Below are 14,360 nucleotides of genomic sequence, written 5' to 3' on the forward strand. Positions count from 1 at the left end.
CCGAGAAAAATATGGTACACAACATGTATTGATACGCTGGGTTGAAAACTTAAAAATTTATCTAGACGATAAGAAAAAAGCAGGTATAATAATGATAAATTTAACCAAAGCATGTGATTGCCTTCCACATACATGCGTATGGGTTCGGCAAGCAATCTCTGATGCTATTACGAAATTACCTAAAGGAAAGGGCACAAAAGTGAAAATTAATTCTCAAACAAGCACGTGGAAAAATGTTACACAAGGAGTCCCACAGGGATCGGTTCTCGGCCCCCTATTATTTAACATTTTTCTAAAAGATATTTTCTATTTCATGACTACAGAAAATCTTTGTAACTATGCCGATGACAATTCAATATGGACAGTAGGTAAAATGTTGATGATATAATATATAAATTTGAAACAGAAGTAGCAACTCTAAATAAATGGTTTAAGGATAATTCATTGTTACTGAATGAAGACAAATGTAGCTTTATGATATTTGAACATAAACAAACCAGAACTTAAACAAACCAGAGACGAAAAAAACCAAACTACTTCGAATAACTTTAGACAGCAAACTAAACTTTGAAGAACATATAAAAAACTAATTTAAAGAAGCAGGTAAAAAGATAAATACCCTTGTCAGAATCGCCCCTTATATGAATGAATATAAAAGATCATCATTGTTGAAAAACTTTTTATCTTTTTACAGTGTTCGGCTTTAAATCCAGCATCTATGAAAGCAATATTTCAATTGAATGAACTTGCATATAATTTACGGAATCAATCGTTTATACTAAGAAAGCCGGACACTGTTACTTATGGGCTAGATACAATATCCTATAGATGTAATGAATTGTGGAATTCTATACCGTTAGACATTCGATCGACAGAAAATTATAAAGTATCTTACTTGCGGATCTTACTTGCTTGTGTAGACTATGCACATCACCTAATTCTAATATTGGATACTTGTAAACATCACGATTTTTTTAGTTTTGTTTCTTATTGTTAAAGTTGGTGTTAATTAGCTGTTTTTAGCTATATTTTATAAACCAACATTAAATAAAGTGAATAAAAAAACTGCAAACGAAAAGGATCTAAAAGGTTCTTTTTGTATACAATATAAAGAAAGCTCTATGGCCCTCTACATTTCTTGGCTTTTCACTACTCGTTCCAATCCAATAGCTATAGAAACACCACATGGCTTTCAGCAGTGCCTTATTTAGGTGTATACATCTGTAAACTTCAAATTTTGTATTTCTTAGAATGGGTTAAAGCTGTTTTGTATTTTGGTCTTGTTAATAAACTATGTATTCTTGACGGCTTTAAATTTTCCATTGTATTTTTATGAATACTTCTAGTTTGCTAATGAAATACTTTCTTGGTTGGTCAAATATACGCAACACGGCAGATATTTGTCAATACAGTTTAACAAATATAGATATATCAGATATTATTTAAGAGAACAGTACAATATTCTAATGTTAGGTAATACTTGGAAATGCTTAAGTTAAACCCTAGCAGCTCCCAGCAAATTTTATTACTAAACCCTAGCAGGAAATATTGTTTTAACCTGCTGGGGCCTAAATGATATTTTTCAACAAGTCATTTGTAAATATTTTTTTATTGTTGTCTACATTCTAAAATAGTTATCTGGCATGCACCTTACCTAAATATCAATATGTTACAACAGAAGGAAACTGAACTGCAGGCCTCTTGACTCCTCAAACAACATTGCTTGATAATTTTTCTGCAGATTTAGCAATCTTCTTTTGAGATTTAATCTTAATTAAAGACTTCGAAGATAAACTTGGAGGACTTAGAACATCTAGCCCAACTACATCATTTAACACAAATTTTCTTCTATGCAAGTTCACTACTTTCTTTAAAAGATAGGGGAGGGGGAGACTTTCGCTTACCATGTTGATAAAAGACATTTTAATTTTAATCATTCACATACCAAAAACTTTTATGCACTAGTTTCTGCGAGAAGGAAATAGAATAGAGGACGGACTATTGCCCTTTCTATGTAATCGAAAACAGTGCATCGTTTTAGGCCCGTTACTTTTCGGACAGTACATAAATGACTTTCCCGAATGCTTAGATAATTGCAAAGTTAAAATCCTGTCTAAAATGTCAAATATTGGAAAATGGGCGAAACAGTGGCAAATTCCACTTGACACAGACAAATTTCATGTGCTTTATCTTGGCAACCATACAGACATATAAACGAGCAATCATCTTCATGCTGAAATGAAGAATTGCAAAGTAGACATCCAAATAGACGACGATAAAAAGACCTTAAAACCAGCCAAACAAGTTGGTCCTGCTGTATGGAATGGGCCACGACCATATTTAATAGGTAACGCCCACGATCAAAAATTATATTTTCAAAGAAGAAGAATATTCATTGTTTACAAGAAATCTTATCTTTGGAAATTCTTGTTAAAATGCTGAAAAGTGTATACGAGTGTATTCGCCTTGCCGCGAAGTTAGTAAATATGATTAAGGACAATTTCTTGAGTAGAGTTCGGGGTGCTATTTTTTTCATATAAAAGTGTATATAATGGGAGGCAATGCAATGGGCAGCCCCTCCAATACGAATTTCCATCCGATGACTCTGCAGCTTCTAGAGAACTTATAACTTGCAACGGAACGTCCAGTCAAGTCTTTATCGTGAAACCATTTGATTTAACTTGACCTAGAAAGCTTTCTTTAAAATTTTAATAGTATTTTTATATTCAAATACAAACTGTGAACAGATAGATGGTGAGACTTTGTACTGTTGTTTCACTAGAATGGAAACTGTGCAGCCTAGACAAATTAATTATTCATTGACGTCTTGCAAGTTCTTAAAACTATTCATTCACCGTCAAGAAATAACGAGGGTATGGCCGCTCACGGCTATTGCAATTGAACACAGTAAGTACTTTGTGAATCATTCTGTCATCTAGCATGTCCTTTAACTATTGTCTGTTAAGTCTTACTGTCTTGAGGCAATCAAAAGGAAAATATCAAGTTTTTCTGAAAATATATCCAATTTTTACGAAACCAAATTACAGAATCAAATTAAATCCTTTGCCTTATGCTAAGTTGATGACCCTTCAAGTTGCAGAGGTTTTTTAACAAAATGCATTTCAGGAACAGAAAGAGAGAACTATGTTATTTTTGTGTTTGTTTTCCTTTTCAACCTAGCTAGTGAAACTATTATATGTTATCGAAGACACTATCAAAATTGTTTCTCAATCAGTATGTTTTTCTTAGAAATTAAATTTTTGATAATTCTTTATGCTTAAGCATTACTTATAGAAATGTATTGATTTATCATATTCTGAAACACAATATCTATGCCATTTTAATTCTCAATTAAAAAAACAATCCTAAACTTTTCGCACGTAAAAATCACAACATATGTTTCACAATACTAGTCGAAAGCAATAGGACTTTAGTAAAACATCTTACCTTAACAAAGAATTACATAGAGACTAACTGACATAGGCATTCATAATGTTATTCAAATTACACGCAGAATGATCGCTAATACGGACAGTGAAAGATATATTTCTAGACATTTGTATAGGCCGGCAAATCAGTAATAAAGTGTTTCTTTCGTGATTTAATCAACGGAAGCTTGATCAGTGCTTGCCAATAACAAAACTTCTATAAGACGACCAAGTGGACAGCAGCTAATTTTAACTAGGAAAAAATTGCATGTTATGCTTGGCAATTACTTGTGCTCAATGTACAAAAAGGATACTTTACTAAAGTTTAGTCATGAAGTACTGTTACCAAGTCTTCTCTAGGGAAGTCGTCACTAGAGAAAAAAGGACTCTTGATTCTATCGCTATTCATGGACAATGTCAACTATATTTTTTCGTTAAATAAAATATTCATTATCGAGGGAAAAAGATTCTTTTTGGCTTCAAGCATGCATGAGTTATGAGCTTGAATAAAATAATAATCTCAGAAACAGCCTTGAGGGTCTTTTGGGATGTTCAGAGGCAATGGACCCTCTTCTCTTTAATGTAGTAATGTTCTCAAAAAGAAGGACCCTCCATCTAGGCCTTTTTTGTCCTGCACAAAAAAATTTGATACCTTTTCAAAATGAAATGGGAAATTTCTTATTCCATCCTCGGGTATTTGCACCCTTTAAGTTGGCCAGTATGCAAAGGAACCACTTGCTTTTTAAATATTCCTTTTATAGGATTGCCTCCTTTCATGGGCAACTTCTATACAGCTGTTGAATAGTGAAATAGCTTCAATCAACTTTGCATTTTCTTTCAAGATATAAATCTATTGGTTTTAACTGTGTGTAGAAAGCTGAAACCACTGGCAGATGGTTTGCGTATCAGGGTTGCAAGAATGATTTGGTGTTTGTGGAATTTTGGTGTCCTTCTTCTTTCATGTGGTCTGACGTGTAAGCAAAATTCAAGTTTTCCATTAAATATGCATAAGAGTTGTTATAGAATAAGTCAGATAACCAAAATCAAGAACGTTTTATTTAATCTGGATGCAAAGTTTTCATGATTTGATAAGGCTGGACAATAAAGAGCAAAAAATTTAAAAAACAATGTGACATAATTGTTATATGTATGTAATTATTTTAAACAAATCCAATTCTAGGAGCCTCAATATTTAAGAAATGACGTCTGTTAACAAATAATTTATAGACTTTATGCACAATCTGCACTAGATGAAAAAGGTGCTAGCGTAAAAATTGAAAAGAACCAAGACAACATAATTTTATTCAAAAGCAAATTCCAGGGAAAAATATCGAAGTTTTGCGATGCACTTAATCATATTTCGGTTTTCGAAAGAAATTCGATACATCTCAGATCGTATATTATTCAACTGTATTATTGAGGTTTGATTCATTACCCTTTTATAAATATCACAAAACCATTGCAGTTTTCTTTAATGCAGTTTTCTTTTAGTAGTTGAAATTATCTGTTTATGCTTTGAAACTACAGACCCAACGACTGAATGTTTTTACCAAGCTAGTTCAATATGTTATAACATTGCCAAAGAGACAGCACAGCCAAGTAAGATAGAGTATGTGAGCATTTAAAGGCTGTTAAGTTTGAAGCTGGATTAACTAGCTATGGACAAAATCGTATCTGTTTCTTAATATGCAAACAATAAAGTTAGTCTGCGAAAAAAAAACAAGATTTTTACAAAACTCGTTTCTTGATCCAAGACTCCCAGGGATGTACATCAACAATATCCTATACTAATTGGGTTCTTCAATACAAGTCACCAAACTACCCGATGTACCAACCAAACCAGGACCTGTGTTGGACTGTTACCGTATCTAATGGCAATACGCTCGAAGTGACGTTGATGGATTTTGCTGTGAGTACACATCAGATTGATGAAAATGCAATTTTTGAATTATGATTTTTTGATCCAACTTAGATACAAAAAAATAAGCTTGACATAGGCCAATGTTGCTTTTTTTTTGGGGATCATATTCTGAAATTACGCGAACAAACATCAACTTTTGTAGGCCAGGTCTACTAAAACATTATGCTTAAAGTAGAATGCATGACAAAACATTGATACTGAATACTCTTGTTTTCATGTTTTGTGTAACTCTTAATATAAAAAATTAGATAAAATTTATGTAAAATTTATATGAAATTTACGTAGAATTTACTATAATTCCTTTTCAGATGAGTGGATACTTAGAGAAAGATGTGAGTATGCAACATTAGTTTGAAGTAGTTTTCTAGTTGAGTTTTATTCAAGTGGCTTTTGTTGTTTCAAGTGTTCATTTCTTCTAGTGATAATGTTTAAAGTTGCACCTTGTGCAATTATGATTGAAAAGATGTTTTTATCCGTCAATCAAATTATGTATACATTTTTTAAACTAACAATTTTGCTAAAGCGTTTCAAATTACCAAAATTTGATATGCAAATTTGTTGATGTGCCTAGCTAGTAGGCCCTTGTTCAGTACATCTTTTGATAAGCAAATTTTGCGACCACCCCCTTAAGTTTAGCTCAAAACACATTCATGAATATTTCTAGGAGACATTTTCTACCAGTTGTTTAAGATGTTTCACTATTCTCGGCATACTTTTGATATGTTTGAGAAACTCCATTCATAATAATTGAATTAATTGCTTTATAAGACCCCCATAGAGCCTTTAAGCTTTGGGGACATTTGCCCCTTTGCTCCGCTTTCTGCGGTCCTGTTTATTTGATGCCTCTCAGATTCCTATAGAATCATTGAGATGGGTGACATTTCTGATAGAACCTAAAATCGTTAGAACAATTTTAAAAAACACAAGACTCCAAATTTTATATTTTTAATCGATTCAAATTGGTCAAGCGATTAAGAACCAGCTTTGGCTGACGTAATTTAAAATGTAATTCTGAATAAAGTTTTTCTCACCTAGAGGTGCTTTGACGCTGAATTTTTCAAACTTTGTTTGCAAATGGTGCCTGAACATTCCCCTTACGCACAATATTTAGCAATTACACTGCTAATACCCTCATAATTTAAGAACAAATAAAGAACAACCCAACCCAATGGTTTTGAAGGTTTTACTGAAAGTCAAAAGCCAGCCTGAACTTCAATTCAATGTTTCAAAAAAGGTAAATTCCTCATTTCACAGTTTCAAAGTGCCGGCAGTTCTTTTTCTTTTCTTTTTCATTGGGAATTGGACAGCTGCCCCCCATGACACCCCATAGCCCCATCCCTGCAATTACTGCAAGAAAATTGTGTTTGAAAAGTTATCGACAGTATTTACTACATTTTAAGAGCCTAAAAGAGAGCTGCGCCACAGCTACGGATTGGCTTGATTTGAGGGACGGCAATTCACAAAATTCTACACTTCTAAAGCGACTTTGCGGCTGGAATGTTCCTACGTCACCAATATTAACGACTGCAAACACTTTGTTTATACATATGCACACTGATGCAACGGGAAACCACCGTGGCTTCATTCTGGAATACAAAGGTAAATCAAATTGTTCTTAGGGGCGTCGCGACCGGGAGGGGGTGTAGGGGGGTGTCACACCCATAATATTCCTTGATATGAATGAAAGTAAACAAACTAATTTTTTGAAGATTCGAAGATTTTTTGTTGGCATTGAATCTAAAAATCCAGACCCTCTTTAGGTAAAATTGTGCTTTGTGTCCATTTCCCCTAAAGTTCGAAAATCACCTGCTCGCCTCAGGTAATAGCTGTATCCTTTACCCATTCCGATAAAGAGATTTGACAAAACTATTAGAAAAGCCGGCTGTTATCGTATAAAAATTAATAGTTGCTTAGTTGCTTATTATATACAGAGTTACCCCCCCCCCCCCCCCCAACAAGGCTTGCCTCGCGACGGCCCTGATTGTTTTGTTTTATCTATACATCCATATGGTCAAGTCCTCACTTTCCATTCTTAACTTGTTGACATGGTATATATGTAATGTTGTCGAATTAATTTACATTTTTTAGCAAAATCAATTGACCATACTTGACCTTCCCCTTGTTTTAGAACGTAGGATTTGATAGAATACAATAGATTCTCTCTTCAGATAACATATTCATCCAGTTAGGTACAGATTTCTGCTATTATAACCAGGGGCGTAACTTGGCCAATAGGTTTGGGGGGGGGGGGGGGGGTGAAAAGGGTTTCTGCCCTGCAAAACTGAGTGGTGCCCTGCAAATCTCGTAGCAACGGTTTGTCTATAGGTTACTAGTGAAAGCTTTACCAGTGTACACTGGTCTTTACCAAGGACAAACTTCTAAGCAATGAAAACAAACTTGAAACTTCATTGCCTATAAAATATATATTTATCTACGTGAGCGTAATTTTTTTCATTCATTTCATTTAATGTTGGTTTGCGAAATACAAGCTAATAAACAGCTAATGGGGGGGGGGGGATACATGATGTAGATAGCGCAACGAAATTTAGCCCAGGGGGAATAAGGATCAAGCTTAGTGAGGTAGGAGGACCCACCATGGTTGGGTCCGACGTGAAGAAAATTTTTGAAATTATACCTTGTAAAAGGGCTAAAAAGCATCTTTCAGACAAAAATTTAGCAAAATACTATTGTGCTAAAAGAACTGATTGTTTATTGAAAATATTATTGTTTATTGGGAAAAATAGGGAGGGGGAATATCATGCTAAAACTTTAGTATTAAACGTTGGGGAAGGAAAGAAACGGTAACCTTTCGTTTCAGATTGCACATAGTTGTGAATGACAGAGGAAGATGTTGTTTTGACTTGGGGAATTTTTTTTCCTGAACAGAAATGTGCAGTTTCTTGTATCGAGAAGGCCATGTTTACACATCCAAAATTAAAACATTGCAATGATACAGAAAATGATTTACTGATTTAATGCAAATAAAAGAAAAATGATAAAAATACACGTAAAAAAGTTAGCAATTAGATGAAACAAAATTGGTATCTCAATGATTTATTATGTTTTTTAGTTCATGCACTGTTAAAAAGTAATATATAAAATGATAAAAAATTCTTTTCTTGACCAAATTGGGGGCTTTCAGCTCTCTATTCCCCCCAGTGGCGCCGTACCTGTCATGAAAATAATTTACAACTTAAATTAATTTGCATGGACTCAATCTTGCCCTCATAAACATATGCATCCATCATTGCATCCATTGGCTATGACTTTCGGTAAGAAATGCTTTCGCTTTGCAAATAACGGAGCTTTTCCTTACATACCTGTTCAGTTCTCTAAAATGCAATGTCAGGAAGGGAGGTTCATAAAAAATACGATATTTCCATTTCAAAATTCCTAAACGGCCCTTTACGAACTTCAGAGGTGGCGTTTCTGCGTGGCAATAAAGCTCTTCTTGGCGCCCTGCGAAATCTTCGATTGCCCTGCGAAATCGCCTATTTTTTGGATTGGGGGGTGTCACACCCCCCCACACCCCCCGGTATTTTCGCCCCTGATTACAACACCGTTTTTATTTTTGCCATAAAGTTTGAGATGCGATTCATACACTTAAAACTGTAGAAAATACCTTCGTATAATCAAAATTTGTTAACATTATGACATATCTACCTTTTTCAATCAAAAGTTTCTATTTTATTTCAGGAGTTTGCACGTTAAGAATGAAAAATACGCAAGGGCGTGTCGAGTCTCCTAATTACCCAAACGATTACCCCAGTTCGAGCAACTGTGGATGGTTTATTGATTTTGGGCCTGGCATATATGTAGAAATACAGTTCACTGTATTCCTCCTTGAAGAACAGAGCACATGCTCATTTGACTATGTAAGTCTTCATGATGGACCAAATTTGACCTCTCCGAGACTTAATGGGACAACAACCTATTGTGGTGCATCAAAACCGCCAACAACTACGCATCTTGGTCCATTGACAGTGCATTTCAAATCTGATAAGGACACAGCAGATAAGGGATTTTCAGCGACATACAGGACATGGGGTACGTCTTCTACTGCTGATACTAAGTATGGGTGAGGTCATCAATACGGCTACTAAGTTTTACGAGGAAAACATGAAAAGAAGCAGGGGAATGTCAGGACTTGTTCTAATGGCCAGATTTTGTACCCAAACACTCTCTGAAATCTTTCGAATCAAATACTTTCATGACAATATCGTAAAGCTTTAAGACCAAACAAAAATGATTTTCTTTTGGCTGATTCCAATGGGGACAACATTATATAATCGTTTAATACTGTGATAACAGAAAAGCTACAACCAAGCAACAGCAACTTAGAACTCTTATGACTCTTTGACCATTAAGATTGGGCATTTGAATTTGCCCGATGGAAGTAATTGCATAAAAACACCGACTTTAACCTTTCACCGGAGAACCTTGTTTATAATACACCGAAAATCGTTTATTTTTTCATTCCAAGCCCTACCCATTTAAATGCAAGTTGATTAGATTCCTTCAACAGTAAACATTTTGACCTGAAAATACAAAGAGGAATAAGGCTTGGTTTTCTATTAATTTAAGAAGGGTCAGGGTGATCCGTATCAAAACAAAATTTGAGATTATTAGAAGGCTAAGATAATTTTGCGATCTTTGGCCTTGGGTGGCAAAACACAAGAATGGGTTCTTTTTAATGGATTAGTACTCTTAAATTCGTGTAAAATTAAAATAATTTAGTTATTTGTAAGGTAATAAAAGTTGCGGTGCCCAGTCACAAATGGGTAGAAGAATGGGTTTTATGGAATAAATGAGCTTAGCCTCTGAAATGAAATGAAATATATTATTGCGAGTCCTCTCTTTGATACGCTTGAACGCATTGAAAATGTAAAGGCCTAGGTAGTCGTTCCGACTGCTTTATAATCAAGCAAGTTCTTCTCTTCATTCTCAGTTCCAATTAGTATGGTAAGCAAAAGTTTGTTCTTTATCCTTGATTCTTTTGCTGCCTGAGGGGTTAGCACTGGCTGATTGGTTAAAAAAGTAACCAATCACCCGCCAAATTCTTCCTCTCGCATCTCTTTCGATCCGCACCTGAATTTGATACCTAATTAAAATATTCTCTTAATTTTGTGATTAACTGAGGTTTTATAATCAAAGACTTTTTAGAACAATGGAAACATAAAAAAATTTGTTTCGAGCTATTGTCAAATTTTGTTGTTGAAAAGCATTTTTCCAAAAATACCTTTTCGTCATTTTTTGGCAATTGCAAATACATCGCCTCATTCATTCATTTTGGTTGCTAAAAGGATATGTGCACCTCAAATCTCTTCGAAAATTACCAAATTTCCTTTGATTAACCTAAATTTCCTAATGCATTTTCAGTTTTTCATGCATTTTTTAACCCCCTTTTTCTATCAAGATTACAACCCTTCCATTCTGTAGTGACAGGAAATTGATAGTCATAGCTCTTTTGCGATAAATGATTGCTATTTTTGTTTACCTTAGATTACAATGAGTGCGAGAAAGCTGATTCATGTCATAAAGATGCAATTTGCACAAATACATTTGGATCCTACACTTGCAAATGCAAACACAGCTACACCGGGGATGGCAAATCGTGTATTTGGTATCGAGGTTAGTGGCAAACAAAAATGAGCAAAGTAATGTATATTCTAAGAGCATATACAAAAGATTTTCTCCAAAAAGCTAAAAATGATAAAGAAACGTCTGACTGAAAACAGCAATAATTCAGTTTAAGGAAGTATAACTTTGACCTACCATTGCCGGATATAACCTTACTGCTAAGTATGTTAGTTTATTTACAAACTTTAGAAATTTTGAAAGAAATATTTCAAAATTACATTTTTGATTATATGAACTTAGTTGAATTCTAGGAATAAAATAAACATAAAATGATAATAAAAATTTTCTTTTGGGTTGATAGCTATAAAGGGAAAAGAGTTATCGATGCCAACCATTTAATTACATATTGTACTATAATTATTTCAATATTAAAGAAACTAAATCATTATTATTAATCAATTATAATCTATTCTGTTTTACCAAGTCATTAACTATGTATAACTATTTTATGTATATTTTTGGTATATTTCATATATCATCATTTTCTAAGTTTTCAAACTTTTCACCTTTTATTATGACAATGCTCTTCGATCAGTTGAAAAATGTGGGGTGGGTCTTTCTTCCATTTTATAGGCCATATAATTCTTCAGGTCTAGCCATAACTTTAAGAGTTTATTTAACTTTAGGCACACATAGAACATATTGAGTGCTTTAAATGTTTGCAAAAAGTAGGTACGTGTAACCGTCAGTTGGAAAATGTGGGGTGGGTCTTTCTTTCATTTTATAGGCCATATAATTCTTTAGGTCTAGCCATAACTTTAAGAGTTTATTTAACTTTAGGCACACATAGAACATATTGAGTGCTTTAAATGTTTGCAAAAAGTAGGTACGTGTAACCGTCAGTTGGAAAATGTGGGGTGGGTCTTTCTTTCATTTTATAGGCCATGTAATTCTTTAGGTCTAGCCGTAACTTTAAGAGTTTATTGAACTTTTGGCACACATAGAACAGATTGAATGCTTTAAATTTTTGCAAAAGTGTGTACGTGTAACCGTTAGCTTTAATGGTGTGTTCTCTACAGTATCAAAGTAAAAAAATCTCAAAGATCTATTATTGGCACTGCATAGCTATGACTTGTATTTTTATAATTTGATTTAAATTACACAATAAAATAAACATGATACTTGCTTTTTACATTATAAATTCATGAGTAACTTTTGAAAAAATGTTTCAGAATTCGATGAGTGCAGCACAGGAAACCACAACTGTCATGAAAATGCAGTTTGCATCGATACAAGGGAAGAGTTTATATGCAGATGCAAGACTGGGTTCACAGGAAATGGGACAAAATGCTATGGTAGTATTTTTACGTCAGATCTTTTGTTCTAAGGCCAAGCATCCTTAGGCCCTGCATCAATCTAGCAGGGCAAAAATTACGGTAGAATTCCTTTTACTTATGATTGTAGCCAACGATATCATGAACATTCTTCAATCTGAACATTTATTTTTGCTCCACTTCTTCACATAATTCTACAACAATAGAAAAAAAATTCGGTAGCAACAGCAGTGTTGAAGCCGAATATGAAAAGCTGACCATATATAAAATCTATAAAATGACTGACAGTACAGGGCTTTTGAACTCGGCACAAATTATTGAATTATTGGTAGTGAAAAACTTTAAAATTTTGCAATAATTAAATTTCAAAACTGTCTTAAGATGATTTCAAAGCTAAAAATTTCTTTTGGTGCATGAATTTCTCATCTTCAATAATTTCATGTTTTCTTTTCTCAAGAATTCTCTGTCAAAGCCTTTCTGGACATTTGTATCATGCAAAAGCCAATCTGAAAATTAGGTCAAACAATGTTTTTAATCAACTGGCTAAAATACCTCTTTTTGCAACTGGTAAATAAAATGAGGTTTTTATATGCGGGAATTTTGCTGTATCTTACTTCCCAGTAGTATTATTATTTTTTGAAATAAAGCATTCCACTTTCAACATGTAGACGTGTAAGTTTTTATATTTCTCTCATCCATCGCTTTTCAAATTTACATAGAAATAAGGATGAACGTTGCTTCTGTTTGCAGATACGGACGAATGTGCACTCAGTCTTTGCCATCCAAATGCAACCTGTACAAATTCCATTGGATCATATACTTGTGAATGTATTAGTGTGTACACTGGCGATGGAATTTCATGTCAAGGTATATTTTGCATTTATTGATTAGCTGAACCTGTTCAGCTTGTGTATTTGCGTATTAAGTATATACTTAGGCATATTCTTAAGAATTTTTTACCTGCTTTTGTGTAATAGTTTCCATGAAGCTTGGAAGTCTGGGATAGAGGTTTGTCTTATTTCAGCACCTGACGTCATCGGAATGCTACGCTATATAATTCAAAGTTATTTTTTTCAAATATCAGAATATGATGAAGACAAATGTATGTTATAAATAATAGTTATAAATTGTTAGATACATTAAACCTATATAAGAATGTAGCATTTTCAATTTAATTTTGTAATAATTGCGGTTTTATTTTCATTGAATTTAGATCTGAACGAATGCGATACAGGAGCACATGGCTGTCATGCTAATGCAGACTGCATAAACACAGATGGATCGTATGGATGTAAATGTAAAATTGGCTATATTGGTGATGGAAATCTTTGCACAGGTAAGCATTCTAGTGAAAACTACTATACTTAATATTGAATCATTTCAATCTACAGGCAAGTTTCAGCAACAGCATTAGTGCTTTATAGACAAATTTTTTAACTTTATCAAAAATAATTTTCTAAAGCTTTTCGTTGTTTACAAATGATGTTTTGAAAAGGCATATTTCTCAAAAAGCCATCAAAATCCGCCAACTATTTTCTAATCATTATAAAATTTTTGTCTATTTTTTGTATTTCTTAAAAAGGGGATTTTGTTAGGACGAAAAAATATACAACATTCTTTTGCTAATTTCAAATATGCACTATGCCTGTCGATATTTGATTCGATGACATTTTACAGAACGGAGGCTTCTCTAGCAAATGCATCTAATTTGCGTAGACTCTCAAAGGGGCAGTTGGAATAAAATCAAGTTAATAATAAAATTAATAGAAGTTGATAGTGGCAATAAAGATGAGCAATTATTGCCTCCCTGATACTTCATTACAGAGTTTATAGGGCAGAATTGTCAATTTCCAAAAAAAACAGAACCTTAATTCATTGCTTATTTAAAGAAAACTTAGCTGCACTGACACGTCTTTGTTTATATAAAGAGGAGGGCAATAGCAAATTGTTTAAAACAATAGAAAAGCCAAAGGGGCTGTAGTGGCAGCTGCCTCCCTTGTTAGTACCTTAAAAAGGCCCCAGTGAACTTCAATTCATCGTTCAGGACAAGGCTTTGGTTGGTTACACATTTTTAAGACTATTGAGCAATAAAATGCA

At 33.8% G+C, this 14,360-nt stretch overlaps 1 protein-coding gene across 6 annotated transcripts in view; it reads left to right on the forward strand.

The window, feature by feature from the left end:
- The first annotated feature begins 2,787 nt into the window (after positions 1-2,787).
- Positions 2,788-14,360, forward strand: part of LOC135686072 (uncharacterized) — a 54,805-nt gene continuing 43,232 nt past the window's right edge. For 5 of the 6 annotated variants that reach the window (XM_089108828.1, XM_089108830.1, XM_089108831.1 and 2 more), the window contains exons 1-10: positions 2,805-2,907; positions 4,271-4,402; positions 5,183-5,337; positions 5,658-5,681; positions 6,750-6,948; positions 9,046-9,396; positions 10,852-10,980; positions 12,162-12,284; positions 13,014-13,130; positions 13,477-13,599. In XM_089108828.1, the coding sequence (XP_088964954.1) occupies positions 4,348-4,402; positions 5,183-5,337; positions 5,658-5,681; positions 6,750-6,948; positions 9,046-9,396; positions 10,852-10,980; positions 12,162-12,284; positions 13,014-13,130; positions 13,477-13,599 (1,276 nt within the window). In that variant the 5' untranslated portion in view covers positions 2,805-2,907; positions 4,271-4,347. Of the gene's footprint in view, positions 2,908-4,270; positions 4,403-5,182; positions 5,338-5,657; positions 5,682-6,749; positions 6,949-9,045; positions 9,397-10,851; positions 10,981-12,161; positions 12,285-13,013; positions 13,131-13,476; positions 13,600-14,360 lie in introns of all 6 variants that reach the window. The other variant, XM_089108829.1, reaches the window with a different exon arrangement.

The sequence above is a fragment of the Rhopilema esculentum genome, chromosome 6, assembly GCF_057945365.1.
Source record: "Rhopilema esculentum isolate cy_ngs chromosome 6, ASM5794536v1, whole genome shotgun sequence".
NCBI classification, from domain to species: Eukaryota; Metazoa; Cnidaria; class Scyphozoa; order Rhizostomeae; family Rhizostomatidae; genus Rhopilema; species Rhopilema esculentum.